The 25,145-nt window shown below is 42.6% G+C and overlaps 1 protein-coding gene across 1 annotated transcript in view; it reads right to left on the reverse strand.

Moving 5' to 3' along the window:
• l(2)05287 (WD repeat-containing protein l(2)05287) overlaps nucleotides 1–25,145 on the reverse strand; it is a 188,534-nt gene that overhangs the window by 111,573 nt on the left and 51,816 nt on the right. Inside the window, exon 6 of the mRNA XM_071663178.1 lies at nucleotides 13,100–13,281. Within this exon, the coding sequence (XP_071519279.1) occupies nucleotides 13,100–13,281 (182 nt within the window). The remainder of the gene's footprint in view (nucleotides 1–13,099; nucleotides 13,282–25,145) is intronic.

A 25,145-nucleotide genomic window follows, 5' to 3' on the forward strand; every position in this document is an offset into this window, starting at 1 on the left:
CCACAAACCTACATTCACTAAGAACCAATCATTTTCCTCTCTTCCTACACATACACATGCCTTACATCCTTGATAAAAACTTTTCACTGCTTCTAACAACTTGCCTCCCACACCATATATTCTTAATACCTTCCACAGAGCATCTCTATCAACTCTATCATATGCCTTTTCCAGATCCATAAATGATACATACAAATACATTTGCTTTTCTAAGTATTTCTCACATACATTCTTCAAAGCAAACACCTGATCCACACATCCTCTACCACTTCTGAAACCACACTGCTCTTCCCCAATCTGATGCTCTGTACATGTCTTCACCCTCTCAAACATTACTGTCCCATAAGATTTCCCAGGAATACTCAACAAACTTATACCTCAGTAATTTGAGCACTCACTCTTATCCCCTTTGCCTTTGTACAATGGCACTATGCAAGCTTCCCGCCAATCCTCAGGCACCTCACCATTAAATAACCTTACCAACCAGTCAACAATACAGTCACCCCCTTTTTTAATAAATTCCACTGCAATACAATCCAAACCTGCTGCCTTGCCGGCTTTCATCTTCCGCAAAGCTTTTACTACCTCTTCTCTGTTTACCAAATCATTTTCCCTAACCCTCTCACTTTGCACACCACCTCGACCAAAACACCCTATATCTGCCACTCTATCATCAAACACATTCAACAAACCTTCAAAATACTCACTCCATCTCCTTCTCACATCACCACTACTTGTTGTCACCTCCCCATTAGCCCCCTTCACGGAAGTTCCCATTTGCTCCCTTGTCCTTCGCACTTTATTTACCTCCTTCCAAAACATCTTTTCATTCTCCCTAAAATCTAATGATACTCTCTCACCCCAACTCTCATTTGCCCTCTTTTTAACCTCTTGCACCTTTCTCTTGACCTCCTGTCTCTTACTTCTATACATCTCCAACTCATTTGCATTATTTCCCTTCAAAAATCGTCCAAATGCCTCTATCTTCTCTTTCACTAATAATCTTACTTCTTCATCCCACTACTCACTACCCTTTCTAATCAACCCACCTCCCACGCTTCTCATACCACAAGCATCTTTTGCGCAAGCCATCACTGCTTACCTAAATACATCCCATTCCTCCCCCACTCCCCTTACCTCCCTTGTTCTCACCTTTTTCCATTCTGTACTCAGTCTCTCCTGGTACTTCCTCACACGTTTCCTTCCCAAGCTCACTTACTCTCACCACTCTTTTCACCCCAACATTCTCTCTTCTTTTCTGAAAACCCATACAAATCTTCACCTTTGCCTCCACAAGATAATGATCAGACATCCCTCCAGTTGCACCTCTCAGCACATTAACATCCAAAAGTCTCTCTTTCGCGCCTATCAATTAACACGTAATCCAATAACGCTCTCTGGCCATCTCTCCTACTTACATACATATACTTATGTATATCTCGCTTTTTAAACCAGGTATTCCCAATCACCTGTCCTTTTTCAGCACATAAATCTACAAGCTCTTCACCATTTCCATTTACAACACTGAACACCCCATGTACACCAATTATTCCCTCAACTGCCACATTACTCACCGTTCCATTCAAATCACCCATCACTATAACCCGGTCTCGTGCATCAAAACCACTAACACACTCATTCAGCTGCTCCCAAAACACTTGCCTCTCATGATCTTTCTTCTCATGACCAGGTGCATATGCACCAATAATCACCCATCTCTCTCCATCAACTTTCAGTTTTACCCATATCAATCTAGAATTTACTTTCTTACACTTTATCACATATTCCCACAACTCCTGTGTCAGGAGTAGTGCTACTCCTTCCCTTGCTCCTGTCCTCTCACTAACCCCAGACTTTACTCCCAAGACATTCCCAAACCATTCTTCCCCTTTACCCTTGAGCTTCATTTCACTAAGAGCCAAAACATCCAGGTTCCTTTCCTCAAACACACTACCTATCTCTCCCTTTTTCTCATCTTGGTTACATCCACACACATTTAGACAACCCCAATCTGAGCCTTCGAGGAGGATGAACACTCCCCGCATGACTCCTTCTTCCGTTTCCCCTTTTAGAAAGTCAAAATACAAGGAGGGGAGGGTTTCTGGCCCCCCCGCATAAGAATGTATATATATATATATATATATATATATATATATATATATATATATATATATATATTTTTTTTTTTTTTATACTTTGTCGCTGTCTCCTGTGTTTGCGAGGTAGCGCAAGGAAACAGACGAAAGAAATGGCCCAACCCCCCCCATACACATGTACATACACACGTCCACACACGCAAATATACATACCTACACAGCTTTCCATGGTTTACCCCGGACGCTTCACATGCCTTGATTCAATCCACTGACAGCACGTCAACCCCTGTATACCACATCGCTCCAATTCACTCTATTCCTTGCCCTCCTTTCACCCTCCTGCATGTTCAGGCCCCGATCACACAAAATCCTTTTCACTCCATCTTTCCACCTCCAATTTGGTCTCCCTCTTCTCCTCGTTCCCTCCACCTCCGACACATATATCCTCTTGGTCAATCTTTCCTCACTCATTCTCTCCATGTGCCCAAACCACTTCAAAACACCCTCTTCTGCTCTCTCAACCACGCTCTTTCCATTTCCACACATCTCTCTTACCCTTATGTTACTTACTCGATCAAACCACCTCACACCACACATTGTCCTCAAACATCTCATTTCCAGCACATCCATCCTCCTGCGCACAACTCTATCCATAGCCCACACCTCGCAACCATACAACATTGTTGGAACCACTATTCCTTCAAACATACCCATTTTTGCTTTCCGGGATAATGTTCTCGACTTCCACACATTTTTCAAGGCTCCCAAAATTTTCGCCCCCTCCCCCACCCTATGATCCACTTCCGCTTCCATGGTTCCATCCGCTGACAGATCCACTCCCAGATATCTAAAACACTTCACTTCCTCCAGTTTTTCACCATTCAAACTCACCTCCCAATTGACTTGACCCTCAACCCTACTGTACCTAATAACCTTGCTCTTATTCACATTTACTCTTAACTTTCTTCTTCCACACACTTTACCAAACTCCGTCACCAGCTTCTGCAGTTTCTCACATGAATCACCCACCAGCGCTGTATCATCAGCGAACAACAACTGACTCACTTCCCAAGCTCTCTCATCCCCAACAGACTTCATACTTGCCCCTCTTTCCAAGACTCTTGCATTTACCTCCCTAACAATCCCATCCATAAACAAATTAAACAACCATGGAGACATCACACACCCCTGCCGCAAACCTACATTCACTGAGAACCAATCACTTTCCTCTCTTTCTACACGTACACATGCCTTACATCCTCGATAAAAACTTTTCACTGCTTCTAACAACTTGCCTCCCACACCATATATTCTTAATACCTTCCACAGAGCATCTCTATCAACTCTATCATATGCCTTCTCCAGATCCATAAATGCTACATACAAATCCATTTGCTTTTCTAAGTATTTCTCACATACATTCTTCAAAGCAAACACCTGATCCACACATCCTCTACCACTTCTGAAACCACACTGCTCTTCCCCAATCTGATGCTCTGTACATGCCTTCACCCTCTCACTCAATACCCTCCCATATAATTTACCAGGAATACTCAACAAACTTATACCTCTGTAATTTGAGCACTCACTCTTATCCCCTTTGCCTTTGTACATATATATATATATATATATATATATATATATATATATATATATATATATATATATATGTACATCCACCCTCCTGCGCACAACTTTATCCATAGCCCACGCCTCGCAACCATACAACATTGTTGGAACCACTATTCCTTCAAACATACTCATTTTTACTTTCCGAGATAATGTTCTCGACTTCCACACATTCTTCAAGGATCCCAGGATTTTCGCCCCCTCCCCCACCCTATGATTCACTTCCGCTTCCATGGTTCCATCCGCTGCCAGATCCACTCCCAGATATCTAAAACACTTTACTTCCTCCAGTTTTTCTCCATTCAAACTTACCTCCCAATTGAATTGACCCTCAACCCTACTGTACCTAATAACCTTGCTCTTATTCACATTTACTCTTAACTTTCTTCTTTCACACACTTTACCAAACTGTCACCAGCCTCTGCAGTTTAAGGACAATGTGTGGTGTGAGGTGGTTTGATCAAGTAAGTAATGTAAGGGTAAGAGAGATGTGTGGAAATAAAAAGAGCGTGGTTGAGAGAGCAGAAGAGGGTGTTTTGAAATGGTTTGGGCACATGGAGAGAATGAGTGAGGAAAGACTGACCAAGGGGATACATGCATCGGAGGTGGAGGGAACGAGGAAAAGTGGGAGACCAAATTGGAGGTGGAAAGATGGAGTGAAAAAGATTTTGTGTGATCGGGGCCTGAACATGCAGGAGGGTGAAAGGTGGGCAAGGAATAGAGTGAATTGGACTGATGTGGTATACTGGGGTTGACGTGCTGTCAGTGGACTGAATCAGGGCATGTGAAGCATCTGGGGTAAACCATGGAAAGTTGTGTGGGGCCTGGATGTGGAGAGGGAGCTGTGGTTTCGGGCATTATTGCGTGACAGCTGGAGACTGGGTGTGAACGAATGGGCCTTTGTTGTCTTTTCCTAGTGCTACCTCGCACACATGAGGGGGGAGGGGGATGGTATTCCATGTGTGGCGAGGTGGCGATGGGAAGGAATAGGGGCAGACAGTGTGAATTGTGTGCATGGGTATGTATGTATGTGTCTGTGTGTGTATATATATGTGTACATTGAGATGTATAGGTATGTATATTTGCGTGTGTGTGTGTACATTGTGTATGGGGGTGGGTTGGGCCATTTCTTTCGTCTGTTTCCTTGCGCTACCTCGCAAACGCGGGAGACAGCGACAAAGCAAAATATAAAAAAATATTGTCTTTTTTTTTTTGCTTTGTCGCTGTCTCCCGCGTTTGCGAGGTAGCGCAAGGAAACAGACGAAAGAAATGGCCCAACCCACCCCCATACACATGTATATACATATGTCCACACACGCAAATATACATACCTACACAGCTTTCCATGGTTTACCCCAGACGCTTCACATGCCCTGATTCAACCCACGGACAGCACGTCAACCCCGGTAAACCACATCGATCCAATTCACTCTATTCCTTGCCCTCCTTTCACCCTCCTGCATGTTCAGGCCCAGATCAAACAAAATCTTTTTCACTCCATCTTTCCACCTCCAATTTGGTCTCCCACTTCTCCTCGTTCCCTCCACCTCCGACACATATATCCTCTTGGTCAATCTTTCCTCACTCATTCTCTCCATGTGCCCAAACCATTTCAAAACACCCTCTTCTGCTCTCTCAACCACGCTCTTTTCATTTCCACACATCTCTCTTACCCTTACGTTACTTACTCGATCAAACCACCTCACACCACACATTGTCCTCAAACATCTCATTTCTAGCACATCCATCCTCCTGCGCACAACTCTATCCATAGCCCACGCCTTGCAACCATACAACATTGTTGGAACCACTATTCCTTCAAACATACCCATTTTTGCTTTCCGAGATAATGTTCTCGACTTCCACACATTCTTCAAGGCTCCCAGAATTTTCGCCCCCTCCCCCACCCTATGATCCACTTCCGCTTCCATGGTTCCATCCGCTGCCAGATCAACTCCCAGATATCTAAAACACTTTACTTCCTCCAGTTTTTCTCCATTCAAACTTACCTCCCGACTGACGTGACCCTCAACCCTACTGTACCTAATAACCTTGCTCTTATTCACATTTACTCTTAACTTTCTTCTTTCACACACTTTACCAAACTCAGTCACCAGCTTCTGCAGTTTCTCACATGAATCACCCACCAGCGCTGTATCATCAGCGAACAACAACTGACTCACTTCCCAAGCTCTCTCATCCCCAACAGACTTCATACTTGCCCCTCTTTCCAAAACTCTTGCATTCACCTCCCTAACAACCCCATCCATAAACAAATTAAACAACCATGGAGACATCACACACCCCTGCCGCAAACCTACATTCACTGAGAACCAATCACTTTCCTCTCTTCCTACACGTACACATGCCTTACATCCTCGATAAAAACTTTTCACTGCTTCTAACAACTTGCCTCCCACACCATATATTCTTAATACCTTCCACAAAGCATCTCTATCAACTCTATCATATGCCTTCTCCAGATCCATAAATGCTACATACAAATCCATTTGCTTTTCTAAGTATTTCTCACATACATTCTTCAAAGCAAACACCTGATCCACACATCCTCTACCACTTCTGAAACCACACTGTTCTTCCCCAATCTGATGTTCTGTACATGCCTTCACCCTCTCAATCAATACCCTCCCATATAATTTACCAGGAATACTCAACAAACTTATACCTCTGTAATTTGAGCACTCACTCTAATCCCCTTTGCTTTTGTACAATGGCACTATGCACGCATTACACCAATCCTCAGGCACCTCACCATGAGTCATACATACATTAAATAGCCTTACCAACCAGTCAATAATACAGTCACCCCCTTTTTTAATAAATTCCACTGCAATACCATCCAAACCTGCTGCCTTGCCAGCTTTTATCTTCCGCAAAGCTTTTACTACCTCTTCTCTGTTTACCAAATCATTTTCCCTAACCCTCTCACTTTGCACATCACCTCGACCAAAACACCCTATATCTACCACTCTATCATCAAACACATTCAACAAACCTTCAAAACACTCACTCCATCTCCTTCTCACATCACCACTACTTGTTATCACCTCCTCATTAGCGCCCTTCAATGAAGTTCCCATTTGCTCCCTTGTCTTACGCACTTTATTTACCTCCTTCCAGAACATCTTTTTATTCTCCCTAAAATTTAATGATACTCTCTCATCCCAACTCTCATATGCCTTCTTTTTCACCTCTTGCACCTTTCTCTTGACCTCCTGTCTCTTTATTTTATACATTTCCCACTCAATTGCATTTTTTCCCTGCAAAAATCGTCCAAATGCTTCTCTCTTCTCTTTCACTAATAATCTTACTTCTTTATCCCACCACTCACTATCCTTTCTAATCAACCCACCTCCCACGCTTCTCATGCCACAAGCATCTTTTGCGCAATCCATCACTGATTCCCTAAATACATCCCATTCCTCCCCCACTCCCCTTACTTCCATTGTAAAGTGTTTTAGAGATCTGGGAGTGGATCTGGCAGCGGATGGAACCATGGAAGCGGAAGTGGATCATAGGGTGGGGGAGGGGGCGAAAATTCTGGGAGCCTTGAAGAATGTGTGGAAGTCGAGAACATTATCTCGGAAAGCAAAAATGGGTATGTTTGAAGGAATAGTGGTTCCAACAATGTTGTATGGTTGCGAGGCGTGGGCTATGGATAGAGTTGTGCGCAGGAGGATGGATGTGCTGGAAATGAGATGTTTGAGGACAATGTGTGGTGTGAGGTGGTTTGATCAAGTAAGTAACGTAAGGGTAAGAGAGATGTGTGGAAATAAAAAGAGCGTGGTTGAGATAGCAGAAGAGGGTGTTTTGAAATGGTTTGGGCACATGGAGAGAATGAGTGAGGAAAGATTGACCAAGAGGATATATGTGTCGGAGGTGGAGGGAACGAGGAGAAGCGGGAGACCAAATTGGAGGTGGAAAGATGAAGTGAAAAAGATTTTGTGTGATCGGGGCCTGAACATGCAGGAGTGTGAAAGGCGGGCAAGGAATAGAGTGAATTGGATCGATGTGGTATACCGGGGTTGACGTGCTGTCCTTGGATTGAATCAGGGCATGTGAAGTGTCTGGGGTAAACCATGGAAAGCTGTGTAGGTATGTATATTTGCGTGTGTGGACGTGTATGTATATACATGTGTATGGGGGTGGGTTGGGCCATTTCTTTTGTCTGTTTCCTTGCGCTATACTGATTTTATCCCTGGGGATAGGGGAGAAAGAATACTTCCCACGTATTCCCTGCGTGTCGTAGAAGGCGACTAAAAGGGAAGGGAGCGGGGGGCTGGAAATCCTCCCCTCTCGATTTTTTTTTCAATTTTCCAAATGAAGGAACAGAGAAGGGGGCTAGGTGAGGGTATTCCCTAAAAGGCCCAGTCCTCTGTTCTTAACGCTACTTCGCTATCGCGGGAAATGGCGAATAGTATGAAAAAAAAAAATATTGATTTATAATTAGGACCAATTTCTATGAAAAAGTCCTGACATTACCTACAACTTTTCTACGGTTCCTCCAACCCAAGGCTACATTACTTCTGTAGCAGGTAAATGCAGTTTTATTTGGAGTGAGAAGTTTTTTGATGAGACTATACTCCAAGTGATAAAGCACTGCCAAAGGTGACCCTTCGCCCGTGATGGAACCCCAAGTTGGCAGAGTTTGATATATTTTTTTTTCATACTATTCGCCATTTCCTGCATTAGCAAGGTAGCGTTAAGAACAGAGGACTGAGCCTTTGAGGAAATATTCTCACTTGGCCCCCTTCTCTGCTCCTTCTTTTGGAAATTTAAAAGCAAGAGGAGAGGATTTCCATCCCCCCGCTCCCTCCCCTTTTAGTCGCATATATATATATACATTATCCCTGGGGATAGGGGATTAAGAATACTTCCCACGTATTCCCTGCGTGTCGTAGAAGGCGACTAAAAGGGGAGGGAGCGGGGGGCTGAAAATCCTCCCCTCGTTTTTTTTTTAATTTTCTAAAAGAAGGAACAGAGGGGGCAGGTGAGGATATTCCAAAAAAGGCCCAGTCCTCTGTTCTTAACGCTACCTCGCTAACATGGGAAATGGCGAATAGTTTAAAAGAAAAAATATATATACATATATGTTTATATAAGTCATTGGGCCATTATTTGTCTGTGTCCTTGCGCTACCTTGCTGATGCGGGAAACAGCTGTTAAGTATAATACTTATCTATTTATCATAATTAGTTGCTGTTTCGTGTGTTAGCGAGATAGCACAAGGAAACAGACAAAAGAATGGCCCAACCCACCCACATACACATGTATATACATAAAAGCCCACACATGCACATATACATACCTATACACATCAACGTATACATACATATACATATATACATGTCTTCGTCCATTCCCGTCACCACCCCACCACATGAAAAACAGCACCCCATCCTCCCCCTACACGTGAGGTAGTGCTACGAAAAGACAACAAAGGCCACATTCATTCACACTCAGTCTCTAGCTCTCATGTGTAATGCACTGAAAGCATTGCTCCCTTTCCACATCCAGGCCCCACAAAACTTCCAATGGTTTACCCCAGATGCTTCACATACCCTGGTTCAAGCCACTGACAGCACGTCGACCCCGCTATACCAAATCATTCCAATTCATTCTATTCCTTGCACACCTTTCTTCCTCCCGTATGTTCAGGCCCCGACCGCTCAAAATCTTTTTCACTCTATCGTTCCACCTCCAATTTGGTCTCCCACTTCTCCTCCGTCCCTTCACCTCTGACACATATATACTCTTTGTCGTCTCCCACTTCTCCTCGGTCTCTTCACCTCCGGCACATGTATCCTCTTTGTCAATCTTTCCTCACTCATTCTCTCCATGTGACCAAACCATATCAATACACCCTCTTCTGCTCTCTCAACCACTCTTTTCATTACCACACATCTCTATTACCCTTTCAATACTTACTCGATCAAACCACCTCACACCACATATTGTCCTGAAACATTTCATTTCCAATACATCCAGCCTCCGCACAACCCTATCTATAGCCCACACTTCACAATCATATAACATTGTTGGAACCACTATTCCTTCAAAGATACCAATAATGAATATCTTTTTGTTTTTTCATACTATTCGCCATTTCCCGCGATAGCGAGGTAGCGTTAAGAACAGAGGACTGGGCCTTTGAGGGAATATCCTCACCTGGCCCTCTTCTCTGTTCTTTCTTTTGGAAAATTAAAAAAAAAAACAGAGGGGAGGATTTCCAGCCCCCCCCGCTCCCTTCCCTTTTAGTCGCCTTCTACGACATGCAGGGAATACGTGGGAAGTATTCTTTCTCCCCTACCCCCAGGGAATAATGAATATATAAATATATAAATATATAAATAATAAAAACATAATGTATGTTATACCTGGGGATAGGGGAGAAAGAATATTTCCCATGTATTCCCTGCGTGTCGTAGAAGGTGATTAAAAGGAGAGGGAGCGGGTGGCTGGAAAACCTCCCCTCTAGTTTTTTTTTAATTTTCTAAAAGAAGGAACAGAGAAGGGGGCCAGGTGAAGATATTCCCTCAAAGGCCCAGTCCTCTGTTCTTAACGCTACCTCGCTAACGAGGGAAATGGCGAATAATATGAAAGAAAGAGAGATAATGTATGTAAGTAAGATTATTAGTGAAAGAGAAGAGAGAGGCATTTGAAAGAGTTTTGCAGGGAAATAGGGCAAATGACTGGGAGATGTATAAAAGAAAAAGGCAGGAGGTCAAGAGAAAGGTGCAAGAGGTGAAAAAGAGGCAAAAGAGAGTTGGGGTAAGAGAGTATCATTAAATTTTAGGGAGAATAAAAAGATGCTTTGGAAGGATGTATATAAAGTAAATAAGACAAGAGAACAAATGGGAACATCGGTGAAGGGAGCTAATGGGGAGGTGATAACAAGTAGTGGTGATGTGAGAAGGAGATGGAGTAAGTATTTTGAAAGTTTGTTGAATGTGTTACATGATAAAGAGTGGCAGATATAGGGTGTTTTGGTCGAGGTGGTGTGCGAAGTGAGATGGTTAGGGAGAATGATTTGGTAAACAGAGAAGAGCTAGTAAAAACTTTGCGGAAGATGAAAGCTAGCAAGGTAGCGGGTTTGGACGGTATTGCACTGGAATTTAATAAAGAAAAGGGGGTGACTGTGTTGCTGAATGGTTGGTAAGGATATCTAATGTATGTATAGCTAATGGTGAGGTGCCTGAGAATTGGCAGAATGCATGCATAGTGCCATTGTACAAAGGCAAAGGGGATAAAGGTGAATGCTCAAATTACAGAGGTATAAGTTTGTTGAGTATTCCTGGGAAATTATATGGGAGGGTATTGATTGAAGGGGTGAAGACATGTACAGAGCATCAGATTGGGGAAGAAAAGTGTGGTTTCAGAAGTGGTAGAGGATGTGTGGATCAGGTGTTTGTTTTGAAGAATGTGAAAAATACTTAGAAAGGCAAATGGATTTGCATGAAGCATTTATGGATCTGGAGAAGGCATATTATAAAGAGTTGATGGATATACTCTGTGGAAGGTGTTAAGAATATATGGTGTGGGAGGCAAGTTGTTAGAAGCAGTGAAAAGTTTTTATTGAGGATGTAAGGCATGTGTACAAGTAGGAAGAGAGGAAAGTGATTGGTTCTCAGTGAATGTCAGTTTGCGACAGGTGTGTGATGTCTCCATGGTCGTTTAATTTGTTTATGAATAGGGTTCTTAGGGAGGTGAATGCAAGAGTTTTGGAGAGGGGGCAAGTATGCAGTCTGTTGTGGATGAGGGAGCTTGGGAAGTGAGTCAGTTGTTGTTCACTGATGATACAGCACTGGTGGCTGATTCGGGTGAGAATCTGCAGAAGCTGGAGACTGAGTTTGGTAAAGTGTGTGGAATAAGAAAGCTGAGAGTAAATGTGAATAAGGGACAAATGTGGGAAAGAAGTCAACTGCGAGGTAAGATACAATGGAGAAAAACTGGAGGAAGTGAAGTGTTTTAGATATCTGTGACTGGATTTGGCAGCAGATGGAACCATGGAAGCGGAAGTGAGTCACAGGGTGAAAGTTCTGGGACCATTGAAAAATGCGTGGAAGGCGAGAACATTACCTCGGAAAGCAAAAATGGGAATGTTTGAAGGAATAGTGGTTCCAACAATGTTATATGGTTGCGAGGCATGGGCTATAGATAAAATTGTGCATAGGAAGGTGGATGTATTGGAAATGAGATGTTTTGAGGACATTATGTGGTGTGAGGTGGTTTGATCGAGTAAGTAATGAAAGGGTAAGAGAGGTGAGTGGTAATAAAAAGTGTGGTTGAGTGAACAGAAGAGGGTGTTTTGAAATGGTTTGGTCATATGGAGAGAATGAGTGGGGGAAGATTGACAAAGAGGATATATGTGTCAGAGGTGGAGGGAACGAGAAGTGGGAGACCAAATTGGAGGTGGAAAGATGGAGTGAAAAAGATTTTGAGCGATCGGGGCCTGAACATGCAGGAGGGTGAATGGTGTGCAAGGAATAGAGTGAACTGGAATGATGTGGTATACTGGGGTCGATGTGCTGTCAATGGATTTAACCAGGGCATGTGAAGCATCTGGGGTAAACCATGGAAAGTTTTGTGGGGCCTGGATGTGGAATGGGAGCTGTGGTTTTGGTGCATTATACATGACAGCTAGAGACTAAGTGTAAACGAATGTGGCCTTTGTTGTCTTTTCCTAGCACTACCTCGCGCGCATGCAGGGGTTGTCATTTCATGTGTGGCAGGTTGGCAACGGGAATGAATAAAGGCAGACAGTATGAATTATGTACATATGTATATATGTATATGTCTATGTATGTACATATATGTATTCGTTGAAATGTATAGGTATGTATATATGCATGTGTGGACGTGTATGTATGTACATGTGTATGTAGGTGGTTTGGGACATTCTTTCATCTGTTTCCTTGCGCTACCTCGCTAATGCAGGAGACAGCAACAAAGTATGATAAAATAAATAATGTATGTAAATGTCTACTGAAGCTGTGTGCCATCTAGCAATAAGCTTGAATAAGTAAAAGAAGCTACAGAGAAGTCAGCATTGCAGTTTACACATGTGTGAATCTAAAAAGGTATGGATGAGAAAATCTAAGTCCAGATAGTATACAAAGATTCAGAATAAGTCCCTTACCACTCTAAGGTTCATTTCAATCTAATTTATTATTTTAAATCATGCTCTTAATGGAAAAGTGAGATGTACAAAACTCTTGCATGTAAAATTATGTGTTTATCTAGCTTACTATGTAGTCATAATTTAAAATCAAATTCATAGAAAAGCCTTAAAAAGGAATAAGGTGGAAGTTAAAGTCACAAGACAATACTGTTCAGGATAAAGTTCAACTAACCTGTGCAAGAAAATGCAAGGTCAGCCAGTGGTAGTTCATGCCAGTGAAGTTCCTTTTTTATGGTTTTGAATGAGAATACCTCATACCAAAGTATAATACGTCCTGTATTGTCTCCTGTTGCAATGATATCCTGTGAGGGATGGTAGGCCACACAAGTCAGGTAACGATCATCAACCAAATGCCTGAGACAAAAACTGATTTCACTTCTCTGTCCACAAAAAGGCACTCTAGCAAAATTTAGCATTAGTAAGAAAACATGCAACAAATTGGTGGTCATTAGACCATGCCCTCTACTTGATTCTCAACAGCTTCCTGGGGATATTTCTTTCTTAAGTTGACATAAAAAAGTATAAAAAGAGAGAAGGAAGTATTGCTGGCAACAACTACTGTCTCAAGTTAAAAGACTTGCTTCAAATATTTTCTTCCTCATTTGCCTTGGTATGGTAACAGATGTAACATTTTTGTGCAAGGGACTAGGCAAGAGGATCAGAATGATAAGATTTGATTTAAGGTTACCACCAGGAAACCCTAGATACACTTACTCAAGCAAAAAAAAATAAAGAGGTAAAGTTCTGATCAAACATTAACTTAAGCTCTTTCACCTTCAGTACTTTTAACCTATCCATCAGGGTTATACTTCATCTGGAAGGATTTTTGATTTCCATTAAAGGAAAAAGAAATTTGCAGATTTTCTGGACAGAGTAATAAGGTTTCAGTGCCAAAGATCAATATACAGGTAGAGTATCCCCTATCTGAAATGCCTGGGACCAGATGTGTTTTGGATTTTGGAATATTTGTGTATGCATAATGAGATATCTTGGGGATGGGACCCAAGTCTAGACACGAAATCCATATATGTTTCATATACACCTTATACACATAGCCTGAAGGTAATATAAACAATATCTTTAATAATCTTGCATATGAAACAAAGTCTGTGTAACACTGAACCATCAGAAAGCTACAGTGTCACAACCTCAGCTGCCCATATGGTAATGTTTGGCATTACTGTCATTCCTGACTCTGAATCTATATGCTACTGATAAGCAATCATTTTCTTACACTTATTCACACATAAGTACTTGACAGTAAAAAAATGAGATGTTTGAGGACAATGTGTGGTGTGAGGTGGTTTGATCGAGTAAGTAACGTAAGGGTAAGAGAGATGTGTGGAAATAAAAAGAGCGTGGTTGAGAGAGCAGAAGAGGGTGTTTTGAAATGGTTTGGGCACATGGAGAGAATGAGTGAGGAAAGATTGACCAAGAGGATATATGTGTCGGAGGTGGAGGGAACGAGGAGAAGAGGGAGACCAAATTGGAGGTGGAAAGATGGAGTGAAAAAGATTTTGTGTGATCGGGGCCTGAACATGCAGGAGGGTGAAAGGAGGGCAAGGAATAGAGTGAACTGGAGCGATGTGGTATACCGGGGTTGACGTGCTGTCAGTGGATTGAATCAAGGCATGTGAAGCGTCTGGGGTGAACCATGGAAAGCTGTGTAGGTATGTATATTTGCGTGTGTGGACGTATGTATATACATGTGTATGGGGGGGGGTGGGCCATTTCTTTCGTCTGTTTCCTTGCGCTACCTCGCAAACGCGGGAGACAGCGACAAAGTATAATATATAAATAAAATAAATATAGTAAAAAATATGAAATACCATTAAAACAATGAAAAATTATGTGGTTAGGTGTGGAATTTTCTACTTGTAATCTCTTCGCCACTCAAAAAGTTTTCAATTTTGGAGTACTTCAGATTTTAATTTTCGAATTAGGGATGCTCGACCTGTACATGAGTTGAAATGTGGCCTTGCATTCTATGCACATTACAAACAGTCTGCTCTGTTCCTGAACCATGACTTTTTCTTGCTAGGATGCTATCAAAAAGCAGACAAGCACTGTTTGTTAATTATTTATTCATTTTTATTTTGCTTTGTTGCTGTCTCCCGTGTTAGTGAGGTAGCACAAGGAAAAAGACAAAAGAATGGACCAAACCACCCACATACACATGTATATATATAAACGTCCACACACGTAAATATACATACCTATACATCTCAATGTATACATATATATAAACACAGAGACATATACATATATACACATGTACATAGTTCATACTGTCTGCCTTTATTCATTCCCATCATCACCCCGCCACACATGAAATAACAACCCCCTCCCCCCTCATAGGCGCGAGGTAGCGCAAGGAAAAGACAACAAAGGCCACATTCGTTCACACTCCGTCTCTAGTTGTCATGTAATAATGCACCAAAACCACAGCTCCCTTTACAAATTCAGGCCCCACAGAACTTTCCATGGTTTACCCCAGACACTTCACAGGCCCTGGCTCAATCCAATGACAGCACATCGACCCCGGTATACCACATCGTTCCAATTCACTTTATTCCTTGCGCACCTTTCACCCTCCTGCATGTTCAGGCCCCGATCATTCAAAATCTTTTTCACTCCATCTTTCCACCTCCAATTTGGTCTTTCACTTCTCCTCGTTCCCTCCACCTCTGACACATATATCCTCTTGGTCAATCTTTCCTCACTCATTCTCTTCATGTGCCTAAACCATTTCAAAACACCCTCTTCTGCTCTCTCAACCACAATCTTTTATTACCACACATCTCTCTTACCATATTATTACTTACTCGATCAAACCACCTCACACCACATATTGTCCTCAAACATCTCATTTCCAGCACATCCACCCTCCTCCGCACAACTCTATCCACAGCACACGCCTTGCAACCATATAACATTGTTGGAACCAATATTCCTTTAAACATACCCATTTTTGCTTTCCGAGAAAATGTTCTCGACTTCCACACATTCTTCAATGCTCCCAGAACTTTCGCCCCCTCCCCCACCCTATGGTTCACTTCCGCTTCCATGGTTCCATCCGCTGCCAAATCAACTCCCAGATATCTAAAACACTTCACTTCCTCCAGTTTTCCTCCATTCAAACTTACCTCCCAGTTGACTTGTCCCTCAACTCTACTGTACCTAATAACCTTGCTCTTATTCACATTTACTCTCAGCTTTCTTCTTTTCACACACTTTACCAAACTCGGTCACCAGCTTCTGCGGTTTCTCAACCGAATCAGCCATCAGTGCTGTATCATCAGCGAACAACAACTGGCTCACTTCCCAAGCTCTTTCATCCACAACAGACTGCATACTTACCCCTCTTTCCAATATTCTTGCATTCACCTCCCTAACAACCCTGTACATAAACTAATTAAACAACCATGGAGACATCACACACCACTACTACAAACCTACATTCACTGAGAACCATTCACTTTCCTCTCTTCCTACACGTACACATGCCTTACATCCTCGATAAAAACTGTTCACTGCATCTAACAACTTGCCTCCCACACCATATATTCTAAATACCTTCCACAGAGCATCTCTATCAACTCTATCATATGTTTTCTCCAGATCCATAAATGCTACATACAAATCCATTTGCTTTTCTAAGTAGTTCTCACATACATTCTTCAAAGCAAACACCTGATCCACACATCCTCTACCACTTCTGAAACAACACTGCTCTTCCCCAGTCTGATGCTCTGTACATGCCTTCACCCTCTCAATCAACACCCTCCCATATAATTTCCCAAGAATACTCAACAAATTTATACCTCTGTAATTTGAGCACTCACTTTTATCCCCTTTGCCTTTGTACAATGGCACTATGCAAGCATTCTGCCACTCCTCAGGCACCTTACCATGAGTCATACATATATATTTATTCATTCATTAATTTTGCTTTGTCGCTGTCTCCCGCGTTAGCGAGGTAGCGCAAGGAAACAGACGAAAGAATGGCCCAACCCCCCCACATACACATGTATATACATACATGTCCACCCATGCACAATATACATACCTATACATCTCAAATGTACACATATATATACACACACAGACATACACATATATATACACATGTACATAATTCATACTGTCTGCCTTTTTTTGTTCCCATCGCCACCTCGCCACACATGGAATAACAACCCCCTCCCCCTCATGTGTGCGAGGTAGCGCTAGGAAAAACACCAAAGGCCCCATTCGTTCACACTCAGTCTCTAGCTGTCATGTAATAATGCACCGAAACCACAGCTCCCTTTCCACATCCAGGCCCCACACACTTTGCATGGTTTATCCCAGACGCTTCACATGCCCTGGTTCAATCCATTGACAGCATGTCGACCCCGGTATACCACATCGTTCCAATTCACTCTATTCCTTGCACGCCTTTCACCCTCCTGCATGTTCAGGCCCCGATCACACAAAATCTTTTTCACTCCATCTTTCCACCTCCAATTTGGTCTCCCACTTCTCCTCGTTCCCTCCACCTCTGACACATATATCCTCTTGGGCAATCTTTCCCCACTCATTCTCTCCATGTGACCAAACCATTTCAAAACACCCTCTTCTGCTCTCTCAACCACACTCTTTTTATTTCCACACATCTCTCTCACCCTTACATTACTTACTCAATCAAACCACCTCACACCACATATTGTCCTCAAACATCTCATTTCCAGCACATCCACCCTCCTGCGCACAACTCTATCCATAGCCCACGCCTCGCAACCATACAACATTGTTGGAACCACTATTCCTTCAAACATACCCATTTTTGCTTTCAGAGATAATGTTCTTGACTTCCACACATTCTTCAAGGCTACCAGAATTTTCGCCCCCTCCCCCACCCTATGATTCACTTCCGCTTCCATGGTTCCATCCACTGCCAGATCCACTCCCAGATATCTAAAACACTTCACTTCCTCCAGCTTTTCTCCATTCAAACTTACCTCCCAATTGACTTTACCCTCAACCCTACTGTACCTAATAACCTTGCTCTTATTCACATTTACTTTTAACTTTCTTCTTTCACACACTTTACCAAACTCAGTCACCAGCTTCTGCAGTTTCTTACATGAATCAGCCACCAGCGCTGTATCATCAGTGAACAACAACTGACTCACTTCCCAAGCTCTCTTATCCACAACAGAATGCATACTTGCCCCTCTTTCCAAAACTCTTGCATTCACCTCCCTAACAACCCCATCCATAAACAAATTAAACAACCATGGAGACATCACACACCCCTGCCGCAAACCTACATTCACTGAGAACCAATCACTTTCCTCTCTTCCTACACGAACACATGCCTTACATCCTCGATAAAAACTTTTCACTGCTTCTAACAACTTGCCTCCCACACCATACATTCTTAATACCTTCCACAGAGCATCTCTATCAACTCTATCATATGCCTTCTCCAGATCCATAAATGCTACATACAAATCCATTTGTTTTTCTAAGTATTTCTCGCATACATTCTTCAAAGAGTCATACATACATTAAATAATCTTACCAACCAGTCAACAATACAGTCATCCCCTTTTTTAATAAAGTCCACTGCAATACCATCCAAACCTGCTGTCTTGCCGGCTTTCATCTTCCGTAAAGCTTTTACTACCTCTTCTCTGTTTACCAAATCATTTTCCCTAGCTCTCTCACTTTGCACACCACATTGACCAAAACACCCTATATCTGCCACTCTATCATCAAACACATTCAACAAACCTTCAAAATACTCACTCCATCTCCTTCTCACATCACCACTACTTGTTATCACCTCCCTATTAGCCCCCTTCACTGATGTTCCCATTTGTTCCCTTGTCTTATGCATTTTATTTACCTCCTTCCAAAACATCTTTTCATTCTCCCTAAAATTTAATGATACTCTCTCACCCCAACCCTCATTTGCCCTCTTTTTCACCTCTTGCACCTTTCTCTTGACCTCTTGCCTTTCTTTTATACATCTCCCAGTCATTTGCATTATTCCCCTGCAAAAATCGTCCAAATGCCTCTCTCTTCTCTTTCACTAATAATCCTACTTCTTCATCCCACCACTCACTACCCTTTCTAATCTGCCACCTCCCACACTTCTCATGCCACAAGTATCTTTTGCACAAGCCATCACTGCTTCCCTAAATACATTCCATTCCTCCCTCACTCCTCTTACGTCCTTTGTTCTCACCTTTTTCCATTCTGTACTCAGTCTCTCCTGGTACTTCCTCACACAAGTCTCCTTCCCAAGCTCACTTACTCTCACCACCCCAACATTCTCTCTTGTTTTCTGAAAACCTCTACAAATCTATACTTTCGTCTCCACAAGATAATGATCAGACATCCCTCCAGTTGCACCTCTCAGCACATTAACATCCAAAAGTCTCTCTTTTGCATGCCTATCAATTAACACGTAATCCAATAACAACTTTCTGGCCATCTCTCCTACTTACATACGTATACTTATGTATATCTCTCTTTTTAAACCAGGTATTCCCAATCACCACTCCTTTTTCAGAACATAAATCTACAAGCTCTTCACCATTTCCATTTACAAAACTGAACACGCCATGCACACCAATCATTCCCTCAAGTGCCACATTACTCACCTTTGCATTCAAATCACCCATCACTATAACCCGGTCTCATGCATCAAAACTACTAACACACTCATTTAGCTGCTCCCAAAACACTTGCCTCTCATGATCTTTCTTCTCACGCCCAGGTGCATATGCACCAATAATCACCCATCTCTCTCCATCCACTTTCAGTTTTACCCATATCAATCTAGAGTTTACTTTCTTACACTCTATCACATATTCCCACCACCCCTGTTTGAGGAGTAGTGCTACTCCTTCCCTTGCTCTTGTCCTCTCACTAACCCCTGACTTTATTCCCAATACATTCCCAAACCACTTTTCCCCTTTACCCTTGAACTTCGTTTCACTCAGAGCCAAAACATCCAGGTTCTTTTCCTCACACATACTACCTATCTCTCCTTTTTTCTCATCTTGGTTACAACCACACACATTTAGACACCCCAATCTGAGCCTTCGAGGAGGATGAGCACTCCCCACGAGACTTCTTCTGTTTTCCCTTTTTTTTATTTTATACTTTGTCGCTTTTTGACGATTTTTGCAGGGAAAAAATGCAATTGAGCAGGGAAAAAATGCAATTGAGTGGGAGAAGTATAAAAGAAAGAGACAGGAGGTCAAGAGAAAGGTGCAAGAGGTGAAAAAAAGGGCAAATGAGAGTTGGGGTGAGAGACTATCAGTAAATTTTAGGGAGAATAAAAAGATGTTCTGGAAGGAGGTAAATAGGGTGCGTAAGACAAGGGAGCAAATGGGAACTTCAGTGAAGGGCGTAAATGGGGAGGTGATAACAAGTAGCGGTGATGTGAGAAGGAGATGGAATGAGTATTTTGAAGGTTTGTTGAATGTGTCTGATGACAGAGTGGCAGATATAGGGTGTTTTGGTCGAGGTGGTGTGCAAAGTGAGAGGGTTAGGGAAAATGGTTTGGTAAACAGAGAAGAGGTAGTAAAAGCTTTGCGGAAGATGAAAGCCGGCAAGGCAGCAGGTTTGGATGGTATTGCAGTGGAATTTATTAAAAAAGGGGGTGACTGTATTGTTGACTGGTTGGTAAGGTTATTTAATGTATGTATGACTCATGGTGAGGTGCCTGAGGATTGGCGGAATGCGTGCATAGTGCCATTGTACAAAGGCAAAGGGGATAAGAGTGAGTGCTCAAATTACAGAGGTATAAGTTTGTTGAGTATTCCTGGTAAATTATATGGGAGGGTATTGATTGAGAGGGTGAAGGCATGTACAGAGCATCAGATTGGGGAAGAGCAGTGCGGTTTCAGAAGTGGTAGAGGATGTGTGGATCAGGTGTTTGCTTTGAAGAATGTATGTGAGAAATACTTAGAAAAGCAAATGGATTTGTATGTAGCATTTATGGATCTGGAGAAGGCATATGATAGAGTTGATAGAGATGCTCTGTGGAAGGTATTAAGAATATATGGTGTGGGAGGCAAGTTGTTAGAAGCAGTGAAAAGTTTTTATCGAGGATGTAAGGCATGTGTACGTGTAGGAAGAGAGGAAAGTGATTGGTTCTCAGTGAATGTAGGTTTGCGGCAGGGGTGTGTGATGTCTCCATGGTTGTTTAATTTGTTTATGGATGGGGTTGTTAGGGAGGTAAATGCAAGAGTCCTGGAAAGAGGGGCAAGTATGAAGTCTGTTGGGGATGAGAGAGCTTGGGAAGTGAGTCAGTTGTTGTTCGCTGATGATACAGCACTGGTGGCTGATTCATGTGAGAAACTGCAGAAGCTGGTGACTGAGTTTGGTAAAGTGTGTGGAAGAAGAAAGTTAAGAGTAAATGGGAATAAGAGCAAGGTTATTAGGTACAGTAGGGGTGAGGGTCAAGTCAATTGGGAGGTGAGTTTGAATGGAGAAAAACTGGAGGAAGTGAAGTGTTTTAGATATCTGGGAGTGGATCTGGCAGCGGATGGAACCATGGAAGCGGAAGTGGATCATAGGGTGGGGGAGGGGGCGAAAATTTTGGGAGCCTTGAAAAATGTGTGGAAGTCGAGAACATTATCTCGGAAAGCAAAAATGGGTATGTTTGAAGGAATAGTGGTTCCAACAATGTTGTATGGTTGCGAGGCGTGGGCTATGGATAGAGATGTGCGCAGGAGGATGGATGTGCTGGAAATGAGATGTTTGAGGACAATGTGTGGTGTGAGGTGGTTTGATCGAGTAAGTAACGTAAGGGTAAGAGAGATGTGTGGAAATAAAAAGAGCGTGGTTGAGAGAGCAGAAGAGGGTGTTTTGAAATGGTTTGGGCACATGGAGAGAATGAGTGAGGAAAGATTGACCAAGAGGATATATGTGTCGGAGGTGGAGGGAACGAGGAGAAGAGGGAGACCAAATTGGAGGTGGAAAGATGGAGTGAAAAAGATTTTGTGTGATCGGGGCCTGAACATGCAGGAGGGTGAAAGGAGGGCAAGGAATAGAGTGAATTGGAGCCATGTGGTATACAGGGGTTGACGTGCTGTCAGTGGATTGAATCAAGGCATGTGAAGCGTCTGGGGTAAACCATGGAAAGCTGTGTAGGTATGTATATTTGCGTGTGTGGACGTGTGTATGTACATGTGTATGGGGGGGGGGGGTTGGGCCATTTCTTTCGTCTGTTTCCTTGCGCTACCTCGCAAACGCGGGAGACAGCGACAAAGTATAAAAAAAAAAAAAAAAAAAAAAAAAAACTTTGTCGCTGTCTCCCGCGTTTGCGAGGTAGCGCAAGGAAACAGACGAAAGAAATGGCCCAACCCCCCCATACACATGTATATACATACGTCCACACACGCAAATATACATACCTACACAGCCTTCCATGGTTTACCCCAGACGCTTCACATGTCTTGATTCAATCCACTGACAGCACGTCAACCCCGGTATACCACATCGCTCCAATTCACTCTATTCCTTGCCCTCCTTTCACCCTCCTGCATGTTCAGGCCCAGATCACACAAAATCTTTTTCACTCCATCTTTCCACCTCCAATTTGGTCTCCCTCTTCTCCTCGTTCCCTCCACCTCCGACACATATATCCTCTTGGTCAATCTTTCCTCACTCATTCTCTCCATGTGCCCAAACCATTTCAAAACACCCTCTTCTGCTCTCTCAACCACGCTCTTTTTATTTCCACACATCTCTCTTACCCTTACGTTACTTACTCGATCAAACCACCTCACACCACACATTGTCCTCAAACATCTCATTTCCAGCACATCCATCCTCCTGCGCACAACTCTATCCATAGCCCACGCCTCGCAACCATACAACATCGTTGGAACCACTATTCCTTCAAACATACCCATTTTTGCTTTCCGAGATAATGTTCTCGACTTCCACACATTCTTCAAGGCTCCCAGAATTTTCGCCCCCTCCCCCACCCTATGATCCACTTCCGCTTCCATGGTTCCATCCGCTGCCAGATCCACTCCCAGATATCTAAAACACTTCACTTCCTCCAGTTTTTCTCCATTCAAACTCACCTCCCAATTGACTTGACCCTCAACCCTACTGTACCTAATAACCTTGCTCTTATTCACATTTACTCTTAACTTTCTTCTTCCACACACTTTACCAAACTCAGTCACCAGCTTCTGCAGTTTCTCGCATGAATCAGCCACCAGCGCTGTATCATCAGCGAACAACAACTGACTCACTTCCCAAGCTCTCTCATCCCCAACAGACTTCATACTTGCCCCTCTTTCCAAAACTCTTGCATTTACCTCCCTAACAACCCCATCCATAAACAAATTAAACAACCATGGAGACATCACACACCCCTGCCGCAAACCTACACCCACTGAGAACCAATCACTTTCCTCTCTTCCTACACGTACACATGCCTTACATCCTCGATAAAAACTTTTCACTGCTTCTAACAACTTGTCTCCCACACCATATATTCTTAATACCTTCCACGGAGCATCTCTATCAACTCTATCATATGCCTTCTCCAGATCCATAAATGCTACATACAAATCCATTTGCTTTTCTAAGTATTTCTCACATACATTCTTCAAAGCAAACACCTGATCCACACATCCTCTACCACTTCTGAAACCACACTGCTCTTCCCCAATCTGATGCTCTGTACATGCCTTTTAAAAAGTTAAAATACAAGGAGGGGAGGGTTTCTAGCCCTCCCCTCTCCCATTCCCTTTAGTCGCCTTCTACGACATAAGAAGAATGCGTGGGAAGTATTCTTTCTCCCCTATCCCCCGGGATTTCTAGGAGTATAAACATTAAAAATCATCCATCACTCATAATCCATATTTCAACCACATAAGTCTGGAGTTCATGGAGCTCACTTTCACATTTACACATTTCCATAACTCCTTACACAGCACTGCTACACCTTCCTTACCTCACCCTCACAATAACCACTGACTTTACCCCTAAATTTCCCAACCACTCTTCCTCTTTTGCTTTTGGTTTTGTTTACCTCAAAGCTAGAACATCCTGGCTCCTCTCCAAAAACAGACTACTTATCTCTCTCTTCTTCTCATCTTGGTTTTGTCCACACTTATGCAGACACCCAAGCCTGAGCCAAGAGCACTTTTCACTTGCCTCTTTCTTCCATTCCAATTTTCAGAAATTAAAAATACAAATAGGGGAGGGGTTCTTGCCACCAGTTCCTACCCTTTTTAGTCACTTTGTAAAACAAGTTGGGAATACGCCCTTTCCTGCATCAGTGAATTATCACCAGTGACAGATGAGGATTTGGCCTTATTCTCTTACGTCCAATCTCTAGCAGTCATGCATACTGCATTAAAAGCACAGCCCCTATCCAAAATCAGGCCTTAAAGACATTTCTGTGGTTTCCCCTGGCCATTTCATAAGTGCCAGTTCAGGCTATCGATACCACATCATCCTCTAACATCCACATTGCTCCAATTCACTCTATCTCTTGCAAACCTTACATATTCATCCTCCAAGCACTGTAAATCTTTTCCACTTCATCCATCCATCTCCAAATGTCTCCCCCTTCTTGTTCCATCTACCCTGATACATGTACCCTCTTTATAAACCTCCCCTCACATATCCTTTCCATATATCTAAACATTCAGTCCAAACTCATCAACTCATCTCAAGTATACTTTTTCTATCGCCACACCTCTTCTCTCTCATCATATCATTTCTTAATCAATCAACCTCCCTTACACCACATACTGTTTTCAAACATTTCATTTTCAACTAATCTACCTTCTTCAGTACTTTCTTGTCTTGCTGCAGCCCATGCATCACATCCATATATCACCATAAGGACTACTAAACTATCAAACTTGCCCATCTTCACCCTTACTGATATTACTTCAATTAATTTCAGCCAAAAATCAATGGTCTGGATTTATCTTATTCCATGACAAAATCTATACATACTGCACCACACATTTCACTCATAACCTCCATTGCTGCAGTTGTAAACTGCCTCCACATGACCCAATGTCATCCTGAACTGTTCTGGATCCCCTTAGCTTTACATATAAGTTCTCCAGGAGGGTATCTTCTGTTCTCTTTCAAAGTAAATTTATATGATAGAGCAGTTGTAACTTTTCTTAATATCTAATCCCTTATTAATTGAAAAGAGTCTGACCTTTCAGTAA

Source organism: Panulirus ornatus, chromosome 1 (assembly GCF_036320965.1).
Source record: "Panulirus ornatus isolate Po-2019 chromosome 1, ASM3632096v1, whole genome shotgun sequence".
NCBI lineage: Eukaryota > Metazoa > Arthropoda > Malacostraca > Decapoda > Palinuridae > Panulirus > Panulirus ornatus.